This window comes from Ptychodera flava, chromosome 2, assembly GCF_041260155.1.
Source record: "Ptychodera flava strain L36383 chromosome 2, AS_Pfla_20210202, whole genome shotgun sequence".
Taxonomy (NCBI): Eukaryota; Metazoa; Hemichordata; class Enteropneusta; family Ptychoderidae; genus Ptychodera; species Ptychodera flava.
The window spans coordinates 21,911,160-21,923,877 of NC_091929.1; the positions used below are offsets into that span (position 1 = coordinate 21,911,160).

At 40.4% G+C, this 12,718-nt stretch overlaps 1 protein-coding gene across 1 annotated transcript in view; it reads left to right on the forward strand.

Annotated features, from left to right (window-relative positions):
- Nucleotides 1-401: 401 nt before the first annotated feature.
- Nucleotides 402-12,718, forward strand: part of LOC139116977 (uncharacterized) — a 41,509-nt gene continuing 29,192 nt past the window's right edge. The window contains exon 1 of the mRNA XM_070679739.1: nt 402-523. Coding sequence (XP_070535840.1) covers nt 511-523 — 13 coding nt within the window. The 5' untranslated portion in view covers nt 402-510. The remainder of the gene's footprint in view (nt 524-12,718) is intronic.

Sequence of the window (12,718 nt, forward strand, 5' to 3'; positions counted from 1 at the left end):
GAAAATGACCTACATAACATTTGTTACATATGCAAATTACCAACCATTCAAAATTAATATAAACAACTATATGGATTTCAGTTCACTCATACGTTGTTATAAGAAATATCCGTACGAAGTTTCATCACATTCGGTGCAGTAAATTGTAATATACTTTTTAATCAAAAAATGTCATTTGATATGCAAATAAGTAATTTACTAACAAGTCCTTAATCTCTTTTACTATATATTTGGTATCATCAATATCTATGGCAAGTTTGATGACGTTGGTCCTGTCCCCAGACATACATCCCTGATGGTAATAGGGCCTGAAACATGCAAATAAGCCAGACACTACCAAATGGGCCTGAAAACGATGAAAGGTTTGTGTGGTCAATATTGATGCTAAGATTCATCAGACATGATGCAGTAATTCTTGGGATATCTGACAGTAGAAACGTTAATTATGCAAATAAGGATTAATTATGCAAACCACATCCACCAAAAGCTAACGAGTTCTTGCAATTACTGATGGCAAGGATTAGTAAATGTGTCAGATTTTATTCTTATCCCATCAGTGATTCTTTATTAATTACGCAAATTATTCATTAAATGTGATACGATCTCTTAATAGATCTTTCACTACTAATATGCCCTTGTGTGATCAACATTTGCAACAACTCTCGTCAAATTTTATGCGGCCATTTTCAATTTATATTCGTTTTACTAACATTAAAACTTATGTTAATTAGAATATTCTATGCAATGCCATCTTGCCATTGCAACAGAACCTATGCACCATATTTGATTTCAATCTGATCAGCAGCTCTTGAAATATCATGTCCACAGCCCGACTGACCGACAGACAGACCGACCGACCGACAGACAGATAGACCGACATCGGTACGACAACAGCTCACGTGTGTAAACACGTGAGCTGAAAAAGAAACCATGACAGTGAACAAAAGTGACGTGATGGGGAGAGACATTCAGAAGGATGGGAAACATATCCAATGAATCACAATAAAGAACTACAAGGATAAATTAACGACAGGCGCTCGAATAGTGAAAAGCAAATGGAAAAGACCTTTATATGAGGGGATACGATTATCATCACTAAGTAAATATGTCGGCACAGTCCTTGATAAAACACCAAGAACCATAACTATTGATCAAAGAGCTCATACTTAGCAGGCTGCAGCTACAGGGTTAAAACTCTCGTGTAGGGACAAACTGTTTATACTAGAAAAACGGGTAAAACAACCATAGTTCAAGACTTCAAGAATTTCATTAGAGGTACAACAGGAAAATAGTCTCCTGCGGTTGGAATAGAGACAGAGTGTGAATGGTTATTCTAGTAAAATGCTCATGCCGACTACAGTTCCCAGACGGAACTCTTCTAATATTTACCCCTGAGATTCTGAACTCCGACCAAGAACGATTTATCACCCTTTTAAAGCCTAACCTTTGTCGGTCTTTTTATAAGTATTCACTGCAATTTGACGTCATCAATATGGAGTTATACCACTTCTTGCATGTTGCCATGGTGAAGACCGCTTATTGTTAAAGGTCTGGTGAAATGGTCCCGTTCATGTGACTGAATATCTTCCAGGGGTCAATACTATTACACTCGCAACATAATTGCAACCTAAAAGTACGCGCAAGTGTTAATTTTTTGATATTTCTATGCGCGGCTTTCATGGGGTCATTTTGCGACACTCAGGTCACGCTAGACTCTCCACAGTCGCTGTGCCTTGTTGTGCGCGCTCACGATGGCGATGGGCCTGCATTCGAAGGCCACGCTAGCAGCTGTGAGCACGCGCTGCCAGACACAGCGACTGTCCGTTCTTGCAAGTATATGAATATTCATAAGGGTATTGACGTCAAAGGAAACACCTATCTAACTGGGCCGACAGAATATATACTTGTAGCCGTTAGATCTATATGCGCGGTATGTTTTTATTTTTCATTTTTCATTCTATTTGTCTATGGTATTTGTCATTTTTGTTCTGATTAACGGATGTGTCGAGTTTATAGACCTTTTCCCGGTTATCCCACAATGCATTGCAGTGATGTTATCAAACACCGTATATAAGCTCAAAACAGCGAAAACATGCTGATTTGTTTTGTACAACGGATTGTTATGGAAGAATGACACAAATTTGCAATACCAAATAATGCCCCGTGTATAATCTACCCATCAGCGACGAAAATATAGGCCCGGGTGTAATTTGCCATAGAGTTCTATGAGTAACGTACCCTGCGTGTACCCTACGGCTAAAAAGTTCTATGCGTAACGTACGCTTGGTATACCCTGGCGCGCACTGCATCATGGAACCGGTAAAAGAACTATAAAGTACCGGATCAGGCAGAAATCCGACCGGTCGCTTGTGCAAGAATGTCCAGACCCTGGGATTCGCGTCTCGTCTCTGAAGGGCGCGCGCGTGTTCCAACAGGGAAGAACGCGAATCGCAGGGTCTCTGCCAGACTAAGGTCACGCCCGCAGCGGGGATCATGGTTGCCGTCTGTGACGTCACAGGTGTGTTCATTTACATCGAATAGCGGTCCAACGCCGCCTTATCTCTGCCCGGTATCCGCTAACAAAACAGCCTCAGTGTTCGTACCCGGTGCTGCCCATTCGCCACGTTCGTTCGCCAATGCGAATCGAAATCCGAAGTGGCAAAAAAAAAATCGATCCTAATTCGCCACAGTGGCGAAACTGAATTTTGTTTAAAAAATATGGTAAAATAAAGAAAAAACGTGGGTTTTTTAGTCTTTTGTTTAATCTGCGCTTCTCTCTCGGCGATTCACAAAAACTGTGTCTACTTCCGTATTATTGCGTTCTTTCCGTCGTACATATTTGCAATCGAGCCAAGTCTCGCGAGAGATTTGACGTCATTTAGTCTAGTGTACAACATGCATAAATGGCTCTCGCGAGAATTGAAACTTAACACACGCAATCGAGCCCTCGCGATAAATTTGACGTAATTTTGTCTAGTGTACAGCTAGCCCTGCGTACGATGCTGTGTGTTCCGCTACAGCTAATCGCCCCGCTCACCACATTTAGCTGTAGCGGAACACACCGCATCGTACGCAGGGCTAGTGTACAGCCACAGGCGCATAGCTGGGTCGTGAGTATTTAGGTTGCAGTGGCGGGCATATCGACTACGGGATCAATAGATCGATCCGAAAATCGATCTACTTAGCAGACGACCCAGCTAAGGAGCGCCTGTGTGTACAGCAGGCATAGGAACGCTCGCTCGCGAGAATTGAAACTTTTGCTATACATAGCAGACATACGCATTTTAATCGAGGCAACAAGGTTCGGTGTTGCAGTTGATTTACATTGCGGTCTAGATGTTCTGTGTTGTGCATTTTAATTCCATGTGTATGTTGAGGGTCGATTTGCATCGCGGTCCAGTCCTCGTGATCCGGTATTCCCCGTTGTTCTTCAATTTAATCGCCGTCCCAACGACGCGTTCCGTGTTGCTGTCGATTTGTATCAGGGAGGACTCTACCTCCATGATTTGTATCGCGATCTCTACGTTCCGTGTTGTTGTTCGTTTTAATGCTAGTCTCAACGTTCAGTGTTGCTGTTCATGCAGCTGATTTGCATCGCGGTCCCATTTAATTTAATCACTGTCCCATTTACGTTTTAAGTTACTGTCGATTTGCATTGCGGTCCCGACGTTCAGACTAGTGCATTTTATAAGTGGCAGTCACAACGTTCAGTGTTGGTGTTCATGCAGTTGATTTGCATTACGGTCCCAACCTTCTGTGTAGCGAGTAGCGAGGCAGGCTCAGCCGAGGGACCGTGGCCGATCGTACGAACCAGAAGAGACAAGCACATTATGGTTCAAACACTCAACACTGAAAAAGTTTACAGTTGAGCCGTTCATGCTCTTGCCGCTGTCACAGCCACCAAAAGAACAACGTCTTCCCATAGTGAAGGAGGACACTGTCCTGATCATGTAAGCGGAAACCCTAGAAGTTACCCCCCGTGGGGAGCTTACGGAGGTGTGAAATACTTACTTCCCGTTATGAGATACGGAGTCGGGCAAACTTCGGAAAGCCGAAAAAAGTCGACTGGAGAGGCTCGGGGGACACGCCCACATTGCATTTTTCTTTTGCCATATTTCATAATCACGCGCGCTAAACGAAAAAAGAAATGAATGTAACTGTTTTATAGACCATCAACTGTATTTCTGTGATTTTGCAACATGGGCATTTCACCAGACCTTTAACTTATTACAGAGTTTTAGAATTTACTATCTATCAGCTTCCTCGAGCTCCCCTCACTCAGAATACACACAAAGGTTTTATTTCACGCAAAACTATTGAAACTACTATTCAAGTGAGCGCAAATAATACCAGTAGTTTCTGACGAACGCGAACTGATCACAACGGCGTCTGCGCAGTAGTGCTGAACGCGAGGCACTACCGTGGCCCGGGACCGTGGCCCGTTTCTACAAAGTTTTGCAAGGTGATCTCACTTACATTTCCGCGCGACGACATCACACCAGATTTCACCAGATTAATATTCTAGTTTCCCTGCTAGAAAAACAAGAGATCAACATCATAGACACAATATATAAAAATAAGAAAGAGATATACATAGGCGACTGAGGAAGAGACCGTACTGGTTTCGAAACGTGGGGTCAAAGGGTCACGGTTGTCTAAGACACACTCGACTACGCCCACGTCTCGCCATGGCTTATTTTAAAATTAACGACTCGTTTGTTAATTTTCACACTAACAGCCAAAACACAACTCAGACACTAAACACACCAAAGCACATACAAGACGAGATGGCTGATGTGTGAAGCCACTTTCCCTTTATTACACAACGGTACGGCGGGAAAGCCGCAGTATGCATGCATGCATAATATATTGTGTCAGAGGTCACGGGTAGTGACATCACGGAAGGCAGAAAATCTGGTGTGATGTCGTCGCGCGGAAATCTGGTGTGATGTCGTCGCGCGGAAATGTAAGTGAGATCACCTCGGGAAACTTTGTAGAAACGGGCCAAGGTACGAGGCAATTTAGTGAGACCCGCATCTCGATTATGGTTACCCTGTATCGCGTTCACCAATTTAAAAATCCAACATTTCCACCAAAATGATCACAGATACACAAGAAATGACTAAAACCAATTCTATACACTCCAAAAAATATAAAGGACACTTCTATCTTCCATATAGGTTTATTACGTCTGTCATCAAATTTGCATTATCGAATGTAATTATGTATGTAAATTGAATCAAATCTTTACTTCCCCAACTTATGAAGACATTGTCTCGACATGTTACTAACAGAAATTTAAGCTCGTGTAGAAATAATTCTTTTTCCATTTATTGTTTATCAGTGCGCTGTTAACGTTGTTTTAATACCTTACAGATGTCCTGAACAATCTGGTTTGCTTATCGATAAACTGATTTTAAGTTGTCTCATTGCCTATATAAAGGCTCAAATCAAAGTTCCACAGGGACGGACATGACTTACATTTCCTTGTTTCCACTTCCATTATCCTTCATCTCAATATAAATATATACTCCCTTTACTTGAATGTGAAAATAGCAAAACGGGTTAGTACAATTGATATATTGTTATCGCCGACAATGTGCCGTTCGTGCTTGCTATACTTCGGAAGCCCGCCACCAACGTTGTCTGGAGGATTGAGAGAACAAATCCTTCCGAATTACGAACTTGGAAAACTAGTTTATTTCGTAAGAGACAGACTAAGCTGACTCACAAGAAGATGACACTCTTACGTATTCATTGACGTCGATGGAGTTCAGCATTCTACGGCAAGCCTCTTTATATATCTTGCTGATTTCCCAGCTGACTGCGCGTTAAGCAGATTGATGCTGTACTTGTCCTCAAGAAATATGACAAGGAATGTCTTATTAATGAACTCCTTTGCATTTTGAATTCCAAAAAGAAGTCCTAAACTTGAGTTAGGCCATCAATTACTTCAAATGAACGTTTAAATGTTAAATATTACATCTTTAAGAAGATTTTTGTATCAAAATTGGGTTAAAACTATAATCTATTAAGAAGATTTCCGTTAAAAACAGTCTATGAGAAAGCCCCGGCGTGTGTTTAAGAATAGTGTGCTTATCGCTCGATTTTTGACAAAAAGAGCCACTTTACGGCCATCTGATGTACACGTCATGAAGTTGAATTTGAAGACATTATGTCAAGTTCGTTTCAACTTAATATATTGTATAAGCGTATCACAGTTTGCATACCTGGACGTGTTTCATACAGGCCCGAGCATAATTAAGTGAAGTGTTTTGTCATTGGAGCCGGTTGCACAATAGCAGAAAAGACACATAAACGACTGTATTTATCGCTCCTTGTGGTCATTGGGAAAACTGTGCATGTTAAGTAGATTAAACGCTGGCTACTGTCACAATGTTAAGAGTTCGTGACATTCTCAACGTTGACAGATAGTTCCAGTGGGTCAAACTATCTATTTTACTTAAAGGTTAAACAAAAATAGCTTTTACGCAAGTCACAGGGGTGTTTTAAGCACGGCAGACAAAAGGGAGTTCCTATTTTTACGTAGATCATATCTCTAATTCATCAGGGTCTTGTACAATTTATTCTGGTGGGGCATTTTGATTTTTAACTCATCCGTCTGTCCATGTGAGAGAGAGAGAGAGAGAGAGAGAGAGAGAGAGAGAGAGAGAGAGAGAGAGAGAGAGAAGAAGAGAGAGAGAGAGAGAGAGGGAGAGAGATAGAAAGAGGCAGACAGACAGATTGAGAGAGGGAGAGACAGACAGACAGATAGAAAGACAGACAGACAGACAGACAGACAGACAGACAGACAAAGACAGAGAAATAACGAAGAAGACAAAGATTGAGAGAAAAATAGCAGAAGACAGACAGGGAGAGAGAGACGCAGAGAGATTAACAGTTTTCGGTCATACATTCGCTTGGAAGACAAAAGACTCCGTCTTTTTTCAAAAGGGTCCACATTTTGTCAGTAACTTCCGAATGTATCTTAAGGAAAGGCGTACAGATTTGGCACCGTCCTTGATCAGTTCGTCTTAAATACGCGTAATCCAACATCCATTTCTGCGTTATCAAACATCCTTTCAGCATTCAAGATCGTATGTCTACGTGTGGCTCACGGCTATGCCACCGGGCTTAATTCTTTTCAACAGCTCTCATAGATTAGTCTTTTGTTCCGCTGCACGATGTCCGACAATTTTCCCGCCCCCTGCCTTATAATGAATGTCGTATCATCATCAAATGTTTCTTTCCATGACGTCAAGATAAGCATACAGAATGTTGGCCTTTGGTAAGGAAATGTATTGTTTAAAATTTCCACAAATTTTGATTTACTTCGATCTGAGAGAGAGAGAGAGAGAGAGAGAGAGAGAGAGAGAGAGAGAGAGAGAGAGAGAGAGAGAGAGAGAGAGAGAGAGAGAGAATGTACAAGCAGATCCAGGAGGTAACCGGAACTCTTTGATATCCAAAGTTTTACAAATCTCAAAACAACAGACTGTATACTGCAAATTTAACACAACGTCCTTTAAACGCTCAGTAAAGACTAATGTGATACAACAAAAGTGCTGTTCAAGGTCAAGGGCACAATGATGTTATGTTGCTGACTTTCATTTTTGCTCAAAGTTTCTCAAAGGTAACTTTCTCCCTTTCTCACTCAAGTTTTAGAATGAAAAATCAGGAGTCACCGAGCAAATTTTAGTCCGAGAGAAACAAGTTAACTTAAATTTACCGATCTTTGAAATTCAAAATGGTAACACAATGGAGAAAATAAATTTTCGATTTTCGCAAAACTAATACAGCAAAAATGTTACTCCTTCTAAGACATTCAAATGAGACTCCAAAGCGATAATTCTGAAAACTATTGGATAAATTTGAGAGTCCGAATATCTTTCTCCGAGGCGCGTTCAACCTTTATATTCAAGATATGCATGAACACTTTTTGGCCCATTTTCATTTCTTGAAAATGCAACGATCGCTTTAAAGAACATGTTTCTTGTTTGCCGATGCCCTCCGAGGCTTGATGACCTTTACGTCAGCAGTTGCCCTTGGTTTTAAGTTTCTCCGCGCTACATACAACAAGTATGATTTTATCGTCTGAGTTGATAATGCGCGCCATGCCTCGATATAGCAATATTTTACACTTTAACTCGACCCTCGTAGAGTTTTGCGAACATCTTGGAGTTGCGTGGGCGTTGTTCTTCAGGTAGAATGCGCCTCGGGGACAGATATTCGGACTCTTAAACTTTCACAATTCCTTTATAATCTACCACTTGTTGGGGCTCATTTGAGTAAGAAAAAATTCCATTGTCTTTGTTTTTCGACAATCAAAAATTTTATTTTTCTTCATTGATTTAACATAGAGATGGTGGCCATTTTGAATTCTAAAAATCTTGGGTAATTTTTTTCTCTAGTACCAAACTTTGCATGGTGATCCCTGATCCCTGATTTTGTCATCTTGATTTTGAAAGAGAATGGTTAAAAATGCCTTGAGGTAAGTTTAAGTTTTACTATTGAGGCGCTTACTACCTTAAATTTGGCAGGACGATTGTACCATGGTAGCTCAGGACAGTTTTTGCTTTAAGGTAGGCCTTATATGCGCCTCGTAACTGTTGGCGTTAAACTTTTTCCTGAAACTTTCTCCAAGGCGACTTTAAACCATTCTCTTTCAAACAAACAGCAGACAAAGAGAGCTCGAGTAGTACAGCAAATTTAGAGCGCAAACGAATTCAACTCTACCTTGAACTCGTCCATTAGTGTTGAGATAGCCAGAAAGAATCCTAATAACGAAACAAAACACAAACTTTGCCTGTCGTGTCTGCTTCTCGGGTCTCAACCAAAGCGAAGTCCATGAGTGCAGTCATTGAGGCTTTACGTAATTCTGTGGTACATTAGTTCTCCTGTCCGTTCCCATGGTGCTTTTCGCGACAGGAACATAGGCATATGTGGCTGATGCTACCCTGGCCGATCCATTGAGTTTTTGAACGACCGCAGCGATCCGGGAAAAGACCAATACGATGACTCCTCCAGTAACTACTGATCCGAGGCTGCATTTCGTCATGTTTGACGTCATCCTTTCATTGGAGAGCTATTGGGAACATCGCTGCTGTGATGTTGCCTGTACTCTCTCGGTGATTTCTTAACACTAAAATGACGACTGTGAAATTCAAATATCAGCATTTCACTCTAAGGTCACACGTAATCCACCGATGTACGCAACACATGTGCAGGTTGCCTTGGGCGATTTTCGGCGGAACTTCTTATTTCAAATTTGTTGTCTGACGGTGCTAGTTATACCAAATTAGCCAAACCAACAATTGTTACCCGACAACATTTCCGAGAAATGTTTTCGGCATACAGGACTTTTTAGATCTGTTTGATCATTTTTCAGTTTCATGGTACACATGAGAAAATACAGTTTGATCATCGTTCTCATAAATCATATATATATATATATATATATATATATATATATATATATATATATATATATATATATATATATAAGTATTTGGGAAATAATAGGTTCACGCGGTTTGGTAAGGGTTCCCAGAATTCCCTGCGCATTTCATGTACTTTCGAGTTCAAGTGGAAAATTTGTTCAGATTCTAAATAATGTAAAGAGTTTCAATGTATACAAATGTTTGAGACAATAGAGAAATTTGCATTGCTTGAATTAGATAAAGTGCATACTTGGAACGATAAATGGGCTAAATAAATAGCTATCTCGAATTTGCAAGATTCGTTGTTTTCTATCTTTTTAGCGCCCATTCTGAAGCACCAAGGTTCTTTCCTTATGGTAGTGCACAATGATGATAACCAATGGAATTCTTCGTTTCGAGAGGAAACCAATGTCAGGGTCATCTGAAATATTCTGCACATATATATGCCTGAGCAATCTTCGAAAACGATCATGTTTTCCTCAACAATAGACTTTGTCCAATTTTCGTACTTTATACGCCAACTAATGTCGGGCCTCTATATGATATTTAGTTTACTGTTTAGGTAGCTTTATTTTATTCATCGGTGCAGGGCCTCTGCCTCACGCACAGAATTGTGTTGAAATATACAAAAAGTGACCTGGTCTGTAACTGTAAATTTGATATAAAGTACACAATTTTCAGGAAAATTGTGTGTCAACAATGGAAAGTTAAGTTGAATTAAAAAAACCAAAATTGTATGTAAATTTTAAATTCTCGGTAGATCTGGTAAAACCTTCTCGTCTTTTGAAAGTATTTAATAAATGCAATTACAGTTGAGAGACTGTATCTATTTTACTATTAGTATTACGCAAGGAATCATATGCGTCGTCCCTGAACCACTGACAGTGATATTTGGAGGTCACAAGCCGTGAAACGTCCTAGTTGTAGACATACGACACGCAAATCTTTTTTTTTCATGTGCCAGAAATCACGCCCCCAACGTTGTCTTTCTTTGTGCCCACACCGTGCTCAAGGTGTAAGGCACAGTCCCTCTGTGTGTAAGATCTCTTGTGATCGACCAGCAAGCATATTCATCTGTAACGTCGTACGTGAAGCAAAACTGATAATTATTATGTTAAAGAGCCATGTGAGGGCGCTATTCAATTGTCCGCATAATTCTCCGCCAGTTTTAGTTACAATCCCTATGCTACGAGGTTTGGATGAAAAGTTTTCAGCCTAACTACGAAAGAGCGATGCCAGATCAATGAAGATTGGTTTGCATTAATTTCAACTCTTCAGATGAATAACTGACTTGTTTATTTTCTGTTCGCTGTGTATTTGACTGCTGATACAACATTTACTTGAGGCCATAAAAAAGCCACGAGGAAAGCTGAGAATAAAGGCGTCTGTTCCACCAGGACAATGCTCCATCCCAAAAGTCAGTCATTGCCATGGCAACAGTGCGTAACTGCGGATTCGAACTCGTTCCACACCTACCATACTCTCTTGACCTAGCACCCACAGACTTTCATCTCTTACCCAACATGAAGAAACAGTTAGGTGGAAAGTATTTTGACGATGTGGATGACGTCATATCCGCCGTTCAGGACTTCTTTGACGACCAAGATGAAATCTTCTACTAAGCAGGTTTCCAAGCCCTGCAACACCGCTGGCAGAAGTATGTGGACCGCAATGGGGACTGTGTTGAGAAATGAATAGCATAGAAACTCATTCCAGTTGGACTTCATACTTAGGGTCAAAACTTTTCATCCAAACTTTATTGTTTGGCCGAGTCTGACCGAGAAGATGTCTAGTAAAGAGTGCATTACTATGTTAGTATTTCGATACAATTACAATGTATTGCAGAAATGCAAGTAATAATTGGCTCAAAATGTACAAGTTAAAATTTGTGGTGACACAATGTACAGGTTGAACGGAAATGGTGTCCACTGATTATGGAGGAATGCTTTTCAATCGTACTAAATTTGTAATTAGAAACCATACCAGTCTCTTTGAAACAATCAAGAAACGAACAGACTTCACTCATTTTCGTAGTGTCATAATGAAACAGCATATTTGTGTCATAGCTTAATGGTCCCTCATGCACTGAGGTTATACCGTACTCCATTTTTGACCAGCCGAGCAAATCCGATTTTGTAAACGGAAGCTGTACCAGTGACACATGGGACAAGGTCCCAGTATGTGAGTCGCGAATATATGCCTAGAAAAATCTCAGTAGCGAGGAAATTTACAAGCAAACATTATAAATATATCGTAATTCGTACTTGTTCGAATCGCCCTAACTCTCTGATACTCGTAATAAGAGATGATGATAATTTATCGTTTCCTTGAAAAAGAACTTTGTGTACAAGTACATCGTTTCGCTTTTTTTTGACGCTCTACTGACCAAAAATGATTTGCAGCACATTTACGCCTTGCCCAAAATTGAGAGAAATGTAGCTTCAACGTAAAACAGAGAGAGAGAGAGAGAGAGAGAGAGAGAGAGAGAGAGAGAGAGAGAGAGAGAGAGAGAGAGAGAGAGAGAGAGAGAGAGAGAGAGAGAACATTGTTTGATATAAACTTCTCGACACTTCTTTACAGTTTTTAGAAGTCCTTCGAACAAGCCGAATACAAAGACTTTAACCTACACGTTATTTCTGGGGAAGCTTTACCAGTGCTGAAAAGTCCCCAAGTGCCGTGAATCACGCCCTCAAGCGGCACTTTGACTACCTTGCATATCTACGCATTTCCGAAGAATAATGTGTCATAGAGTGTAACGATTCTTCTTGATAGATACCATATTTAAACCGAGTACTGAATAATGTGGTACTGCGAGGAGGCAATCTTGGAAAGGCGTTAAACCGTCTAAGTCTTACATAACCTTTGGGAACATGTCCATTTATTTTTCGTTACTCATATAATCCCACTTGAACTTTTCTCGTCTTATGTTTTGTTTCTTGAAGGGACAAGTCGCTCCCTCTTTTACATTTTCTGTTACCAAGGAGACATGAAAAACTTATATAAAGTCACTTATAATAGAGAATGAGATTGGTTCAAAAGTGTCAAAATTTACCCATTTGCTGAACGCAAGCAATGATTTTGTTTGTGACCACTAGACAAGATGAACTTTAACAATTTCCATTTGGTTTTCTATGTCAAGTAAAAATTGCCGCCAGCGAAGTGAAAGTTGTTTTGTCTATCTCTATGAAAGGCATCGCCAGTCAAGAACCCATTACAAAAGCTTGCATGGGATCCAAACTTTATATAACAGCGTACATTTAGCCATGCACTGTCACTTTGAG